This window comes from Oryza glaberrima, chromosome 5 (assembly GCF_000147395.1).
Source record: "Oryza glaberrima chromosome 5, OglaRS2, whole genome shotgun sequence".
Taxonomy (NCBI): domain Eukaryota; kingdom Viridiplantae; phylum Streptophyta; class Magnoliopsida; order Poales; family Poaceae; genus Oryza; species Oryza glaberrima.
The window spans coordinates 14,331,603-14,347,881 of NC_068330.1; the positions used below are offsets into that span (position 1 = coordinate 14,331,603).

At 44.0% G+C, this 16,279-nt stretch overlaps 2 protein-coding genes across 2 annotated transcripts; both read left to right on the forward strand.

The window, feature by feature from the left end:
* The first annotated feature begins 3,994 nt into the window (after window positions 1–3,994).
* Window positions 3,995–5,288, forward strand: LOC127774080 (universal stress protein PHOS32-like). The gene is made up of 2 exons (XM_052300353.1): window positions 3,995–4,526; window positions 4,894–5,288. Exons 1-2 carry the CDS (start codon window positions 4,203–4,205, stop codon window positions 5,107–5,109), a joined length of 540 nt encoding a protein of 179 aa, XP_052156313.1. The 5' UTR covers window positions 3,995–4,202; the 3' UTR covers window positions 5,110–5,288.
* A 7,188-nt stretch (window positions 5,289–12,476) lies between these two features.
* LOC127774847 (glycine-rich cell wall structural protein 1-like) lies at window positions 12,477–15,300 on the forward strand. Its single transcript, XM_052301138.1, has 4 exons — window positions 12,477–12,814; window positions 13,087–13,190; window positions 14,243–14,636; window positions 14,970–15,300. Exons 1-4 carry the CDS (start codon window positions 12,727–12,729, stop codon window positions 15,092–15,094), a joined length of 711 nt encoding a protein of 236 aa, XP_052157098.1. The 5' UTR covers window positions 12,477–12,726; the 3' UTR covers window positions 15,095–15,300.
* The last annotated feature ends 979 nt before the right edge of the window (window positions 15,301–16,279 follow it).

Sequence of the window (16,279 nt, forward strand, 5' to 3'; positions counted from 1 at the left end):
GTTCTAAACAAGCCGAATTGAGCTGTCTATAACTAACTACGTGCTATGATATATAAGAGATTTAACCTATATAACTAAATAAACAAAATCTCTTATATTATATTATAAGACAGCACTCTTTAGCTTAATGAACCAAGTTGTAAGCTACGTACTCATCATCATGCATTAAGCTTGTCAGTATATATATGTTAACACCATTCTTTATCTATTTTACCTATTATCTTTTTCTTTAAACTTACTTTATTTGATTTGTGCTTACTTAATATACCCTTTACCACTCCCTACTTCCCATTTTGCTAATATATAATGAATATTTAAATATTCAAAATAATTTTTTTTGTTTGGCCTTATTTTGTTTTAGTGATCTAAACTGAGGTGCTGCAAACTTGTAATAATCCGGCTCTAGCTTCCTATCAAATAAAGGCCGAAAACTCTTTTTCATCATTAAAAAAAGGGAAAATTGTAATAACCATCCCAAATATCACTCTAAGTTTGAGATGCCCTCCTATAAGAAGATTTGTTGCAAATCCCTACCTCCTAATTCACATTGGTTTGATTTAGGCAACTTCTCTCTATACATGCGTGAATCCTGGAGCATCTTGTGGCGAAATTAGCCAAGTCCCGTTCATCGTGATGATTTGTCAACAGGTCTCTTGTTTAGATTGTGTGGCCTTAATTTTTTATTAAACTGTATTGAAACCTGCTATTTTGGGTCATCTGACCAATTGCAACAGATGAAATCATGCAGTTCTAATCTAGCTATATGATTACTGCTTCGTGTTCAAATGTTTATGTATGCTCATTACGTCCGTGAAAAAAAACGGATTTGTTATTCAGTACACATGATATCGGTTTCGAATTTATATAACTAGTATACCATGAAAAACACAGTGAAAATATCCATGATAACACAACGAAATGATCGTCTTATACAGAACAAACGACATAATCTCTTGCTCCCGCCTAGTGGGACTCAGTTGATTTCGCCACAAGATTCTTCGGGAACAGGGCCGGCCCAGGGCATAGGCCGGTTGTGCGACTGCCTAGGGCCCAGGGCAGAGGGGGCCCCATCACTTACCACCCCCCTCTCTCTCTCTCCCAGCCCAGCCGCAGCCCAACAGAAGTTCAATCGCGTGCGATGATGCAATCACCGATCAGCGGCAGAGGCGCGTGCGCGATTGCGTGTCGCTTCGTCTGCCCGCGACTGTGACTTGCGAGACCGGAGAGGCGGAGATCGAGGCCGAGCCGCGTCGCTTCGTCATCCTGAAATCCCGAATTGCCGCCGATGAATCAGGAATCACGCATGTGTGGAGAGAATGTGCCTAAATCAAATCAAGATAAATTAGGAGGTGGGGATTTGCAACAAATCTTCTTATGGGGAGGCATCTTAAACTCAAAGTGATATTTGGGATGGTTTTTATAATTTTCCCTTTAAAAAAAACACTAGCAATATAGCTCACATTGGCTCGCCGAGCCAGGCAAGCCAAGCTAATCTTTTAGTAGCTCGTCAAGATTCAAGATTAAAAAAAAAAAAACCAAACCAGATCCGTCTCGTTACCATAACAAATCTGATCGAGCCGCGTGTCTTACAAAAGAATCGTTATCCCCTTCTACAGTCATTCCTACTGTAAAAATAATGCATTCCCAACTCACTTTCCAAGTGCAAGGGCGTGTACCATTAGTTGGGAATAGATCGATGCATTTTTGTAGCTTTGCATGACTCACCCCTTTCACTCATCACACTCATGTATTTTCACTTTGCAAGCTGCCAAGCTATTCAGGGGACCAAAACGGCCGGTTTGATCGACGAGTCGATAGCTCCCCCGCTGGATGTATCTAATCCATTTGGTTTGGAGTTTGGATAAGATCATGAGACCCCGGCCGGCCACCTTCTTCTGCTGGTACTTGCATATCCTATACACCGGGGCTTACAATCTCAATTGGCTAACGGATTTTATCATTTTAAATCCTGTCCAAGGCTTCGATTATCGTTTTAATTAATTCGAATGGAATTTTGATAAATTTCAAATAAACAGTTCGCGATGCACGTTTGGAGCCACGGTTTGAGATGCTCAAAATTTATTGAACTGCTCTGCACCTGGTTAACTGGGTACTAGAATTGGGTAGATGGGTAGACAGAGAGACGAGCACAAAAGGGATCATAGGTATACCCAATGTTTTTTAAAAGTAGCTATCCATCTATGCAAAAGAATAATAATAATTACTCAATTGGTTAGTACATTTAATGGGCGTTGGGTTCAATCCCCATTCTTCCTGTGTCTTTTTTTTTCTGATTATTACTTTTCAATAGATACATCCTCTTTTTCATATATAACATAAATATGTATCTTAAAATATTGTAATATAAATCTTGAATACCCACACTTTCAAAATCTTACGTTCGCCCTTGTGGGTAGATATTTCTACTTCGCCGTCACGCTGCGAGCACAAAGGAGAGAGGTCTCTGTCTGTCTGTCTTGTCGTGCGTACATTCTTGCTAATTGCTATCCATTCCGGCGGCCTGCAGGATATCGGCAGCTGCTTGTGCAAGAGAAAACCGGCGACTCTTGTGCTGCAGCACGCAGTTTTGCTGACCTGCCAAAAAAAAAACAAATTACGAGTGTGACCCTCTTCTCCTTATCCAACCAAAACCTTCTTCTATACAATCTTATTTTCATTTCTAGATGGATGTGAATGTGCAACCACTGAAAGATCGATCAACGTCAAAATACATATAGTCCATTTATTCGGGATTAAAGGAAACATATTACTAGAATTTAAACAAAATATTGCTAAGGTGGTGTTTGAATCTCCTGAAGATAAAAGATTAAGTGTTTCACGCAAAACGAGGTGATAATAACGTGCGATTAATTGAGTTTTAATTATTACAAACTTAGAAAACGGATTAATCTGATATTTTAAAACAACTTTCATATAGAAAGTTTTCGCACAAAACACACCGTTTAGTAGTTTGAAAAGCGTGCCATAAAAATCTTTATCTTCGTCCAACTCTTGTTGGAGAAACGAACGGGACCTAAGTGAGTCCTACTACTGTAATCACTTCATGCTTCCTAAGCTTCTATTTATTAAGCAAAACTATATGTATGAGTTTTTTTATAATACTTTTAATAGAAAAATAGCCGTGTGTTCTGAAGACTATTTTAATCTTATTATTGTTATACGATTTAACTAGGATAAAATTCGCTAGGATATATATTTTTTAGAAAATTATAAGCTGCAATTAGTAGTTCGACTTTCGTATCAAGTTTGCATGCGAGTTTTTTATAAAAGAAATTTCTTATACGATTTATTTTGTATTTCCAAAAATAGATAAATTTAAAAACCGACCCAAACAAAAATTACGTACCAAAGTACCAGTAAAAAACATCTTTAATTTTTATAATAGTAGAGAGAAATCTTCTATTTTTTTGTTTTGTACCCTTGAATCTCTACTATTATAAAAATTGAAGATGTTTTTGCTGGTACTTTGGTATGTCATCTTGTTTGAGTCGGTTTTTAAATTCACTCGCTTTTAGAAATATAGATCATTGTTTGAGTTGGTTTTAAGTTCGTTCACTTTTAGAAATAAAAAAGAGTCATATAGGAAATCTCTTTAAAAAAAACTTGCATGCTAATTACTTGAGAGCTCATGATTTTATAAAGGGAACAAATTCAAGCGAATTCTCACGGTGAATTTCACATTAACTAAACCGTATAATAATAAGATGATTAAAATAATTTTTCTATTATAACACACGGGTATTTTTTCTAATATTATTAGAATTAGATCATGCATAATCTATTTAGAACAAAAATGAACTCGTCAGTTGCGCGAAAATTGGTCCTCATGTCGACATGTCCCTAGCACCAAACTACCTACCCTGTAGAAACTTCCTACCAACATGAAAATCGCCCCCTAGAATATCATAAATTTCAACTCATACTTATCCCAAAGATATTCCGCGACTGAAGGGCAAAACCGTCAAGCAGCAATGTTCGAAAGCATCACCGAAGCTAGCTTACTCCTGCCGCCAGCCCGCCATCAGCTAAGCATCCATCCATCTTCTATATAGAAAGCTCTCCGGCTTGCTCAATCATCAGCAATTCAGCATTAGCAATACACAGTGTCAGATTGTCACCATATATAGTAGCCATCAATTGAAACCACATAAGAGATCAGAGAGTTAATTAATCCGGCAGCCATGGAGAACGTCACCGGAGGAGGAGGAGGAGGATCGCCGCGGCGGGTGGTGGTGGCGGTGGACGAGAGCGAGGAGAGCATGCACGCGCTGTCGTGGTGCCTCTCCAACGTGGTCTCCGCCGCCGCCAAGTCCCCCGCGGCCGCGCCGCCGCCGGCCGTGGTCCTGGTCCACGCCCGGCCGGCGCGGCCGCTCTACTACCCGGTGATCGACGGCGGCGGCTACGTGCTGACCCAGGAGGTGATGGACAGCATGGACCGCTACATGGCCACCGCCGCCGACTCCGTCGTCGCCAAGGCCCGCGACATCTGCACCGCCTTCCCCAATGTAACTTAGATTTCTCTCAGCTCTAAACTTTGACATTCTCGTTTTCGAACTTTGACATTCTCGTTTTTCGTTAGCACGTTTTTTAGATGGTTAAATTATACGTTTCTGACAAAAAAAAAACTTCTGTCTACAAGTTATTTTTAGAAAATCTAATTATTCGTCTTTTAATTTTATAATAATTAACCATGTGCTAACGAGTTTTCTCAATGTCTATGTTAATAATATCCATTCAATTGCCTTAAACTAACGGGGCCTTACAAGCAGAGGATTTTTTTTTTCTAAAGTCAATTACACGGAAGACGTACACGCACGAATCACACTTATGGTGGTACGATTGACTGATCATCTCGTCTCCTCTGATGTGCAGGTGAAGGTGGAGACGCGGGTGGAGAAAGGGGACCCGAGGGATGTGATCTGCGGGGCGGTGGAGAAGGCCGGCGCGGACATGGTGGTGATGGGGAGCCATGGTTACGGTTTCCTGCAGAGGACGCTGCTGGGGAGCGTCAGCAACCACTGCGTCCAGCACTGCAAGTGCCCCGTCGTCGTCGTCAAGAGGCCCGGCACCAACGCCAAGGCCTTTTGATGCGCCAACTCCGCGGTCCAGGATGCAATCTGTGGAATGTTATGATAATATGGGTGTATGTATATAGTTGCCTTGGTGCAGAGTTTGTGTATGTGTAGTAGTACATGTTTTCCTTGTAGTAACAAGTAACAACATATTGCACTCTCTAATGTATATATGCAAATGCTAGGCTTGCTTCAGTTACTGTGCAACATCAGAACATTACTATCTAAAATTGACTCGGTTATTCTAGTTCCCCAAATCGCTCACGTTGAAAAAGAAAAGATTGGGCTCCATTTCCTAACAATGCCCATAGGAACAAAGAAATTCCACAAGGAACCCAGCTACATTCCTAGACCCAAATGACACCATTCCTATTTTAGCCCCAAGAATGTGAAATGTAATCCTACAAGCCACAAGCGAGCGTCTTCACATACAAGTTTATACACCAGCAGAAGCTTTGGGATCCATCTAGTTGAATCTGTTCTTAAAGGCTAATCAGCAACCAGAGTGAATGACAAATCACATCCAAGGTAACTACACGGGTGGATTGGGGTTGATAATTCAAATAAGCATGTAAATCCACGAATACCATACACTCAGAAAGACAAAAAGATAACACATTCTGAAGAATCACGAGCTGTAAGCAGTCAAGAAGCACTTCCAGTCATCCAGGCATCACAACAAAATATTGAGATATGCTAATGCAAACAAGACAACTTTAAAAATGGATAACCAATTCTTATAGAAGATAATATTTCAGGTGCAATCCAACAGCATGGAACTGTGTTGCACAGAGCCAAACTACGCATGATAAAACTTAAGTACCATAGTAATCTCCTTTGCCCTTACAGAACAGTGAAATAGGTTCAAAACTGTAGATCCTAGAGATACAAGAAACATTCATAACCAAAAGGCTCCTCCACCTTACTCCTCGGACTCAGCCTCACCACTCTTCTTGTTGTGCTTCCTCGAGTACCTCTGGTTCCTGAGGAACTTTGGGTCCATCTATAAAAGCAATTTACAAAGAACCCAGGTAAGAACGCGGAAACAAGGCAACAGGATTCAATTTCAACATAACAGCGAGGACATTTGAATTGATTTCCGAAAACAAAATAAATCCTAAGAACAAAATAGGATGCAAGAATACGCAACAAAATAGATTCCTACACACCACAAGACTATATAGACAAATTCAAAGTCGCTTCGACTTGTGATTAAATTGTTTATACTGTCCAGAAAAGTATATTGACATACACAGACGATTGCCCAAACTACCTGAGCACTGGGTCCAATGAACGTTGGACTTAATCTTTAGCTAATAATCATCAAACGGCAGGGCTAAAACCAAGCAAAATATCCAATTCCACAAGGCTAAGTGACACAGGAGTAGAAAGCCATTTTGAGAACTTAAGCAGTGAAATTGACACAGTTAATCGCAGGAAAACTCAGATAGGCACCTAACAAATTCCTGTCTAATATCGATGCAACTCGTACGGTTTCATATAACCACATTACAACTGCACATAATGCCTAACTCAATAGTAAGGAGATTTTAATAACAGTCTAACCGACACTGTCATTCGAACATGGAAAACCTAGAACTGTCATTCGAACATTTCCACAAGCCTCTAGCCACATATACACATTATTCGAACTGTAATTCAAACAAAAGGCAACACAGTATGAACAAATTTTTTGCAGTGAATTACTATGTCCACATGAAGAAAACATCATTTTTGCAAGAAACCAAGGCAAGGCTACAGGATTGCAGGGAATCTGGATCTGAGAGTGAGAGAGAGGGAAGGAGCAAAGAGACGCACCCCCTTGGTGGAGGTCTGGCGGTGGCGCTTGGGCTTCTTGATGCCGTTCTTGTGCGCCTTGTACGACTGGTTGTGCGCCGTGTGGTTCTTCGACTTGGCCATCTCCGATCTCTCTCTCTCTCTCTCACTCCACCTAGAACAGGAATAGCAGATGAGGGTCAAACGAATCAGAGGAGAAACAGGAGGAAGAGGAGATTTTGGGCGGATACGCGAGGAGACGAGATGGTACGGTTCTCTTACCGGCGTCGAGAGAAGTCGCGAGCACGGGAGGAGGTCGGCGGCGGCGTCTAGGGTTTCGGGGATGGCTTGGACTCGAGGGCGAGTTTATATAGGGGAGGCCAGGAGGGGGATGGCTTCCCTAAGCCCGTGGTTGGATGGGCCGAAATTCGGCCCATTGTTTGGGCCCTGATCGAGCTGTTTTAAAGGGCTAATTAGCAATAGGAAAAAGTGCACCGAAGGCCCCTCAACTTATAGTCGGGATAAAAAACATCCTCGAACCGCAAAACCAGATACGCAGGGTCCCTTAATCATACAAAACTAGTCACCCGAGGTCTTTTGGTGGTTTTGACCCCAGTTTTGGTCTACATGGCGGATGAGTCAGCGTGGGACCCATATGGGGTCCCACATGTCAGGTGTCCACGTCACCCTCTCTCTTTCCCCTCTTCTCTCCATTCCTCATCTCTATCTCTTCACTTCTGTGCAAGCTGTCCGGGGTGAGGCGGGAGAGCGGCGCCGTGACCGCCACCGGCGGAGGCGGCGTGCGAGCGTGGTGTGGCTGGTGTGGCGACTGTGGCCGGCCGGAAGGATGGAGACGGTGGTGGTGGTGGAGGAGGGGGAAGCAGCGGGGGGAGTTCTTGGAGCTATGGATGGGGGTGGGGCTGGGGCACTGACGGCAGCGGTGGCGGGAACAGTGGCGTCGGGGGAGGCGGCGAAGGAGGAGGGGGAGGCGGTGGCGGTGACGGTAGTGGAGGCGGAGGTGGCGGTGGCGGCGGTAGCGGCGGAAGAAGGTGCTGGTGGGGATGCGGCAATGGTAGACGGCGCTACAAAGGTGGCAAAAAAGGCGGTGGCGGCGGCAAGGGCGGGAAGGGCATCAGGGCGGAGAGGGAAAAGGCCGGCGATGGCGGCGGTGGCGTGGGGATGAGGAGCGCGTGGTGGGGGAGGAGGCACGGGCGGCGGCCAAGCTACAACTCGAGTCTGTACCGGGTGGGGGAGTACGCGCGGTGCATGGCAGCGATGAGGCGGTGCCGAGGGGCGCTGCTGGTGTGCTAGATGCAGTGCGAGGGCCCCTGCTTCTACGACTGCGACGCCAACTGCAAGGCGCACTACCACTTCAAATAGCGGCGCCGCTGCCGACGTCATTTGCCGGCCGCTCGGGAATATATATATGTGCCACCGGCTGCTTGCATTTGCTTGCTCATTGTGTGTGTCTAGCTAGCTCGATTGGCTGCTTAATTTATCGGTGAGAATATGGGTGCGCCGTGCTGGACCACGAGCCGGTGAGGCTGCACCCCACCGCCGCGTCCCACTGCGCGTACTCGTCGCCGGCGCCGCTGACAGGGCCGACGCGTTCGCCGGCGCACGCGACGACAAGAGCGCGCCCCACGTTGGCCGAGCGGGGCGAGGAGACGGAGAAAGCGGAGAAGCCGCCGCGCTCGCACGCCGCCTCTGCCGGTGGCCGTCGCGGCGCTGCCCTCCCGCCTCACCCCGGCCAGCTCGCACAGAAGTGAGAGAGAGAGAGATGAGAAAGGGAGAGAAGAAGGGAAAGAGAGAAGGTGACGTGGACATCTGACATGTGGGGACCGCGTGGGTCCCACGCTGACTCATCCGCCACGTAGACCAAAACAGAGGTCCAAACCACCGAAGGACCTCGGGTGACCGGTTTTTTATAGTTAAGGGACCCCGCATATCTGGTTTTGCGGTTCGAGGACGTTTTTTATCCCGATGACAGTTAAGGGACCTTCAATGCACTTTTTCCTTAGCAATATGGCCTTAAGTGACTCCTTTCTAATACCTGGTATAGGCTGGTCCCTGGTACCTTGTACCCAGTACCCGAATACCGGTTGGTACCTGGTATCCGATACCCTGGTATCGAGCTAGTACCTAGGTATCAGATCATAGTACCTGGGTACTAGGCGTGATACCCCAAGAGAGAGCAAACGAGACGCCGCCATTGGCCGTCTAGTACCTGGGCGTCTTGACTTCGCTTGAGGTAGAGAGACGCCGCCGCCGGCCACCGCGGCTGCTGCTCGCGCACGGGGCAAGACCACGGCGGCGCAGCACGTGGCAGCATGGCACCTGGACCACACCTTCGAGAAGCTCACGTCGGTGTATCTCCCGCTCGTGGCGGCGACGCCGCTGGTGGACGCGCTGCGCGCGTTGCCCGCCGAGCTGCTCGCGCTCCCCGACCTCGCCCTAGTGGGATTGTAATTTTGTTTGGGACCCTGGCTCAAGTGGGGCCCATGTGAGGTGCATCCCAACCAGGTGGAACACGAGTGCACGACCCTAGGGACCCCTAGATCGTTCTTCCCACCTTTATAAAATAGCTAGGTACCTCTCCAGGGTTTCTTGGGTTTGTTAGATTAAAGTTTAGCCATTGCTACTTGCTTGCAGCGCAGTGTTGGCTAGACCACCCATCTACTTGTTATTTGGAACCCCAACTTTTCATTTGTATTCAATTCCTATTTGCTATATTAGATTGGTTTTATCTTGTTCTTGCTTATTTTTTTGATTTGCTTGTAGGAATAGGATTGATTCACCGGCAGCGTGCGCCTCAACTTATCATTTGTTATACGTTGCAGCACGCGTTGTTATTTAGAGCTCCAACTTACCATTTGTTACGCGTTGGTTTTATCAGATTGGTTTTATCTCGTTCTTGTTCTTGGTTGTTTTTTCGATCTGCCCGCTTATGGCCAGTGACCACATATATGCATCCTAGTATATTACCAACGCGTGCTGCCTCGTGCCTCAGTGAACAATTTAAAGCTTGCACATAGGAGTATATGTAAAACGCTAGCTAGCTCGATCGATCGATGGTTAGGTGAGAGATCAGCCGGGAATTGAGAGCAAAACCCTTCTAGAATGCTAAGCCCGATCGATCGATCCAAGGACCTACCTACCGCGTCGCATTCATCCGTGTGCACTCTCTGCTCTGGTCGTGTTTGTAGGTAGCTCCTGCATGCAGGCTCGTGTGAGGTTTGGAGAGAAGCTAGGCGTCACTACGCATGTAGTAGATTCTATTGATGATCAGTAGCCAATTTGATTGGTAGCGTCGTACAGGCAGGTAGCACGAACGTACCCGACCTAGGTAGGTTAATTTGGGAGCTTAGCTGCGGGCATCGATCGATCGATCTGAGTTCTGACGGACCCAAGTCCGATGGTTTGGTGGCGACGCAATGCTCTCGATCGAGCGTGTACGCACGTAGGGTGCAAACGGTTCGAAAAGTTTTCGGCTTCAACTAGTGTTTTTCGAACGAAAAGTGTTGGAATTTCTTTTAAAGCTTTGAAAACAACAACGATTTAGAAATTCTTTTTTTTTCTCGAAAACAAAAACGAATATAGGAAGACTACTGCCCGTCAAAAGCTGGAATTGGTTAGATACTTTCCAAAATCTGGAATTTTTTTTTCTCGGAAACAGAAATGCATTTAGATTTTTTTTTCTCAAAAACGAAAACGAATATAGTAAGGCTAATATTCGTTGGAAACCAGAATCGGTTGCAAACTTTCCAAAAATGAATTTGTATTTTTTTCTCACAAACATAAACGAATTATTTTTATGTAGCTGATTAGCTTGATCATTCTCTACTTTAGATGCTCAGATTTGTACACAGTACTGAGGTGGTTAGTTGAATGGATTTTTTTTTTCTACCAATGCTTTAGATATGCTTTTCTCTTGTCTAATAACTATTTTTTTATTAGACCATGCCGTACTGACTAATATATAGTTCTTGCTTATTGTAATTTTCATGAAAAGTAGAGTGTAAAACTAGTTATATATTATTAATTGATAAAAAATAGGAATTTTAATTTATTGTTTTAGAAAAAAAATAGTGAGGCACATCTCTTCGCTAAAGAAGAAGCAACAACCTCTATTTTCATATTCCGATAAATATTAGTTACAATATTCGCTCCGTATCTATATTCATCAGTATCATATTATGTTTTTTATCTACGGTTTTTATTTCAATTCCGATTCCAAAAAGATATAAAAACAGATATGGCAGAGTTGGTGTTAGTCCATTTCCAAGCCATTTTTCCCCTATGTAAGTGCGTTCAAGGAGAGGCTCCTCCGACGTCGGTTCTGTAATATGGATCGCCGGCATGTGGATCCATAATCTGTGGGACTCACATATAAACCTTTTAAAGTTAAAGGATATTAAGTTAGAATATGTATTTCCATACGTGCAGCTAGCGGTGCAGGCAATCAGGTTGCGAGATAGCGGCTAGCTGGGAATCAGGTTGCGAGAGGCGTTCTTGGCAGGTTGTGGTTGTTGGCAACAATCGGCAGGCGAGTCAAGGTGAGCTCAACGGCCATTGGCATCCCCTCCACTCCCCTCCCCCCGCAAGCACAAGGAACTGCCTACTGTCATCGATCTGTGTACGCATGTCTTCCACTCCACATGCTTGATGAGCCCATGACTCATCATCATGTCAATTAATAACCGCTGCCACCACTGCTAACCCGATCAGCGTCTTAATTAACTTTCTATGTTTTAAAATATAGCTATCACTAAAAAAAATATAGCTGCCATTTTAAGTTTAAAGTTGAACTATATTTTAAGATGGAGAAAGCACATTTATAAATATTTGACGTTTAGAGTAGGGTTCGATCAAAGTTTTAAAATTTAAACTGTCGAAAGTTTCTCAAATGTGTAGTTTAAAACCAAATGAAATTGTATATATATAGATTTACCTCGAAAAGTACTACCGTGATATTATAAACCTATTGAATCTTATAATTAAACTGATTCTAATATGAAATTGATAGAAGTGAATTTTAAAGTTTGACCAAAACTTACTGTAAACGTCAATTATTCATTGCCGGAGGGTGTATTTCAATTTCTTGTACATTTTCACTAGCTATATATACTATGTCGTTGCTTGGTAATTTGGAAGAAATCAAATCAATAAAAATTTCAGTATAGTCCGTTTTAGCGATATTTCAATAATTCAATTCTGCATATAACCTAAGCCATACGTCACAATTACCAGAACCAGACAGAACTCGTCTACCATGGTAGAAAAACAAGCACTTAATTTGATGCGAATCATTCTCATGCGAGCTCAAAGCTCACTGGAAGCAACTGAGACATCCAAAGTACATCAAGGTCCAGCATAGTCAACAAAACTAGGCTGGAAACTTAAGAACTTAACCAATTAATCGATGTCCAGTTTAGGTGTGATTTGTGCACACTCCAACACAGGACCAAGTCTAGGAAACTAGTGAGGGGTAGTTGGTTCTTGTGTACCAAACACCTGCACAGAATGGCCATTACCCATGTCATGCATGGTTTTTATAGCAGTTGGGACTAGCTTGCAATCATCTCCCAGTGATCCATATGCCTCTGCCTGAATATTAACTCACCAAATGGTTCAAGGGATCACATTTTGCTTCATATTCAGTAGCCATCCAGAGTTCCCCAAGAAGCAAGGCTGCCATGCTTCTTTAATCCAGTGCTGCATTTTATAAGCAGCTTTGTTGCCAATTCAGTTGCATAACCTGCACATATAAAGAGGGACTGCAGGCTAGGTGTGCTAGAAGCAGATTCTCAAGCTGTGAGGGAGTAGTAACTGAATTTTGATCAGTTCATTCAGTTGCATGTCCTTGCATGCCATGGCCTGTCTCAAGCTCAGACATGTGTGCCTCACTGTGGTGCTCTTCTCCATTGGTATCTCCAGCTGTAGAGGTAATTAATCTATCTTAGATCCACTTTTAATTAACATATGGGATGCATGGCTTCTTGTCTTTTTGTTCAAAAGTAGGACTTTGGTCTTGTTTGGAAATGATCAGCTTTAAATTTGAAAATGCCATAGTTTTAACGTTTCCAGATAGGGGTATTGAGGGATTTTTCAGCATATATAATCTGAAGGAATTTTACGGTCCTTGCATTGGAAGTATCATCACTCCATCTGTTTGGTTCTAAGTAATTAAGTAACTGTATTTATCTGAACAATGCAGGGCAAGGAGGAGGGGGAGCAGGTGGTGGTGGTGCAGTAGTTCCAGGGACACAGGATGCAATCCAGATTGTGGCACAAGCTGCTCTCTGCTTTGACAATAGACAAGTAAGTTCCATTCTCTTCTCTTCACTTTGAATTTCATCATAGAACATTTCTATGGATCCAGAGATTCTTACTGACCAAAAACTATGCAGAATGAAAGTGACTGAGTGCGTGGCATGCATACTGTGAGATCAATGCAAAAGGCACTCTTCAGTGAAATTATATTAGTTCAACCAATTGGGATGTATAATGGCATTGAAACATTAATTTAATTAGGGTGTCACTGTGTCACTAGTGCAAAATAAGCATTGACCTTCAGCCCCAAAAGCAACTCCTAGTGTGTACACTTCAACTTGGAAAAAATTAAGGTCGATGTAGCTATATTAAAGGATGGAGATGTTTACATTGTTTTGTTTAAATTAGGCTGGTACACCATGTGCAATCATTTTGTACACGACAGTCAAATACCTGAAAATTACTACTTTCTTCGTTTTTAAACAACTGGCAATCCTAACTTTACTATATGAAATTCGGCTGCGAATTATTCTTAGATGGTTAGACTAAAGTGAACAAAAGCTCCATACATATACTTAGGACGTTATACACTTTAATAACAAATCATCTTTTTTTATTGTTTGTAAATATTTACAAAGTGACGTATCCATAAATAAATAGTGCTTGCTTTCAATTATTAAGAAAATGGAGGGAAGTATATAGTTCAAAAACAAACTAGCACTTCTCTTAGTTTTTGAACCAATTTTTAATATAATTATGGAAATAGACACACTATTAACTTTTTTTGAAAACAAACAATGCTCATAGCCAAAAAGGTTTATTTTTTTTATAATAAGTTATCAGATGTTCAATTCGCTTTTTCCATAATTACAGCGTGGACAATTGTTCTACAATTTGGTCAGCTTAGGATAAAATTAACATAATAGTAATACTGCATTTTTTTCTTATATTTAACATTATTATTACAAATTATGCATGGCCGGTGATCTCCTCTGTCTGTATATTACCAGTGTCAGTGACTTTTGAGTGTCGTACGTTCGCTCATCACCCAACTAAATGAAGAAAAAAACGTTTAATTATATTAATTAATCTTGTGGCAGGTGATCAACGGGTGCCTGCAATCGATGGGCATCAACGTCACCACCACAACCGGTGGCAGCGGCGCCACCACGTCGGCTCCGGCGGCGGCGAACGGGTCGGCGGCGGCGACCATGTGCAGCGCGCCGTGCTTCGGGCAGATGACCATGATGATGGGGTGCGTGAACGGCATCTTCGGCAACTTCGCCGGCTACAGCCCGGGCCTCATGCAGGGAGTCCAGGCCGTCTTCCAGATGGCCTGCGGCAACGTCAATGGCCAGGGCGGCGCCGCCGCCGCCGCCGGTGGCGGTGGCGGTGGCAGTGCAGGAGCCTCCGGCGGTAGTGGTGGTGCTGGCGGCGGCGCCGGCGGTGCTACTGGTGGTGGCGCTGGATCGGGGAATGCTTCTCCTAATTCAGGTAAAAATGTTGGGCTAGCAGATTACCAGCTAATTAGTTACTCTTAACTCTCCATTTAGAAATATATTCGATGTTTGATAAGATTTGATTAAATCTTTAAAATTTTGAGCTGTTTAAGACAAGAAATAAAAAGAGTAAAATCGGCTTGAAAATCACTATCATTACTCCATCCGTCCCAATATGTCACGTCTGGAGATGTAGCGGCAATTTAAAATTCCAATCAAATTTGTTATAAATATCAAATAATATTTCTGAAGGAAGGGTTATTTGTTTTTACTATGCTTTACACTGGTCATCTAAACATTGGTGTTTGATGAATATGTGCCCATGTAGGCTCACACGTGGCGGTAAAGCGTCCGGGTTATCCGACCAGCGGAGCAGCTGGGCCCACTGTCAGCCTCACGAGGGTGTTTTCCTCTCTGCTAATCGTCTGGGCTGGAACTAGGCTGATGGCCTGATTGATTGCTGCTGTTCGAGCAGCTTTTGACTGGACACAGGCAAACGTTGCTGAAAAGTTCAAAGATGTGTTGTGTTTTCTTTTTAATTTCCTGAATAGTGAATAGTACTGTAGCATATTGATATTGATTTCTACAACCCACGCACCAGTGCTGATTTCATGTAACAACAATCTGTAATTTGTACGTCTTTTGATTTGATGAATAAAAAATTTGATGCGTGTTTGTTTCCTTTACCTTAATATCGACGGTTGAGAACCGGATTTCTTGATCGTCCATTCAGGTCGAAAAGTCGAATTGATCTTGTATTTTTGTATTGCAATATGATACACAACTCTCCAATAGTACAATGCAAAAGAAAGGAGTTGACCTTGTTAATCATATTTACCACATCTTTTTCCTCACAAAAAAAATAGAACATATTTATCCACGGATATAAGCATATTTATTAAGTGCCACATAAAAATAATACAAATCATTCTCAAAAGGAAAAAGTACACCGAAGGTCCCTCAACTTGTAATCGAGTTACAAAATCGTTCCCCAACCATAAAACCAGATATATGACATCCCTCAACTTATAAAACCGTTCACTATAGGTCTCTTGGTGGTTTTGACCTCGGTTTTGTCTGATGTGGCAGCTGAGTCAGCGTGGGACTATGTGGACCCTACCTGTCAGTGAACACATCATCATGCTCTCCTTCTTTCTTATGTCTCTCTCTTGCTCTCTTCTCACTCGCGCCGAGCGTTGCCACGGTGGTCACCAGTCGCGACTCCGGCGGTGAAGGGCAGCGACCGGCGCAGGGCTCAGAGAAGTGGCCCCCACGTGCAAGCGAGTGGCGGTCGGAAGAGCAGCCTTGGGCGGCGGCGTGAAACTCCGGATCTGGGGTTTGGGGCAGCGGCGGTGGCCGGATTTAGGGAAAACAACAGCGGTGGTCGTTGGGCGCCGGCGAGGAGTGAAATGGGCATTTGGTTGTGTCGTGCAGAGGCATGGCCGTGGAGGACCCGAGCCAGCCGCACGGGCTCCGGCTGCTCACCGAGGACTACCCGTACGCCGCCGATGGGCTGCTCCTCTGGTCGGCGATCTCGCGGTGGAGCGAGGCGTACGTGGCGGCCTACTACCCGAGCGACAAGGCCGTGCAGGCGGACTACGAGCTGCAGTCATGGTACCCCGAGGCCGTGCAGAGCAG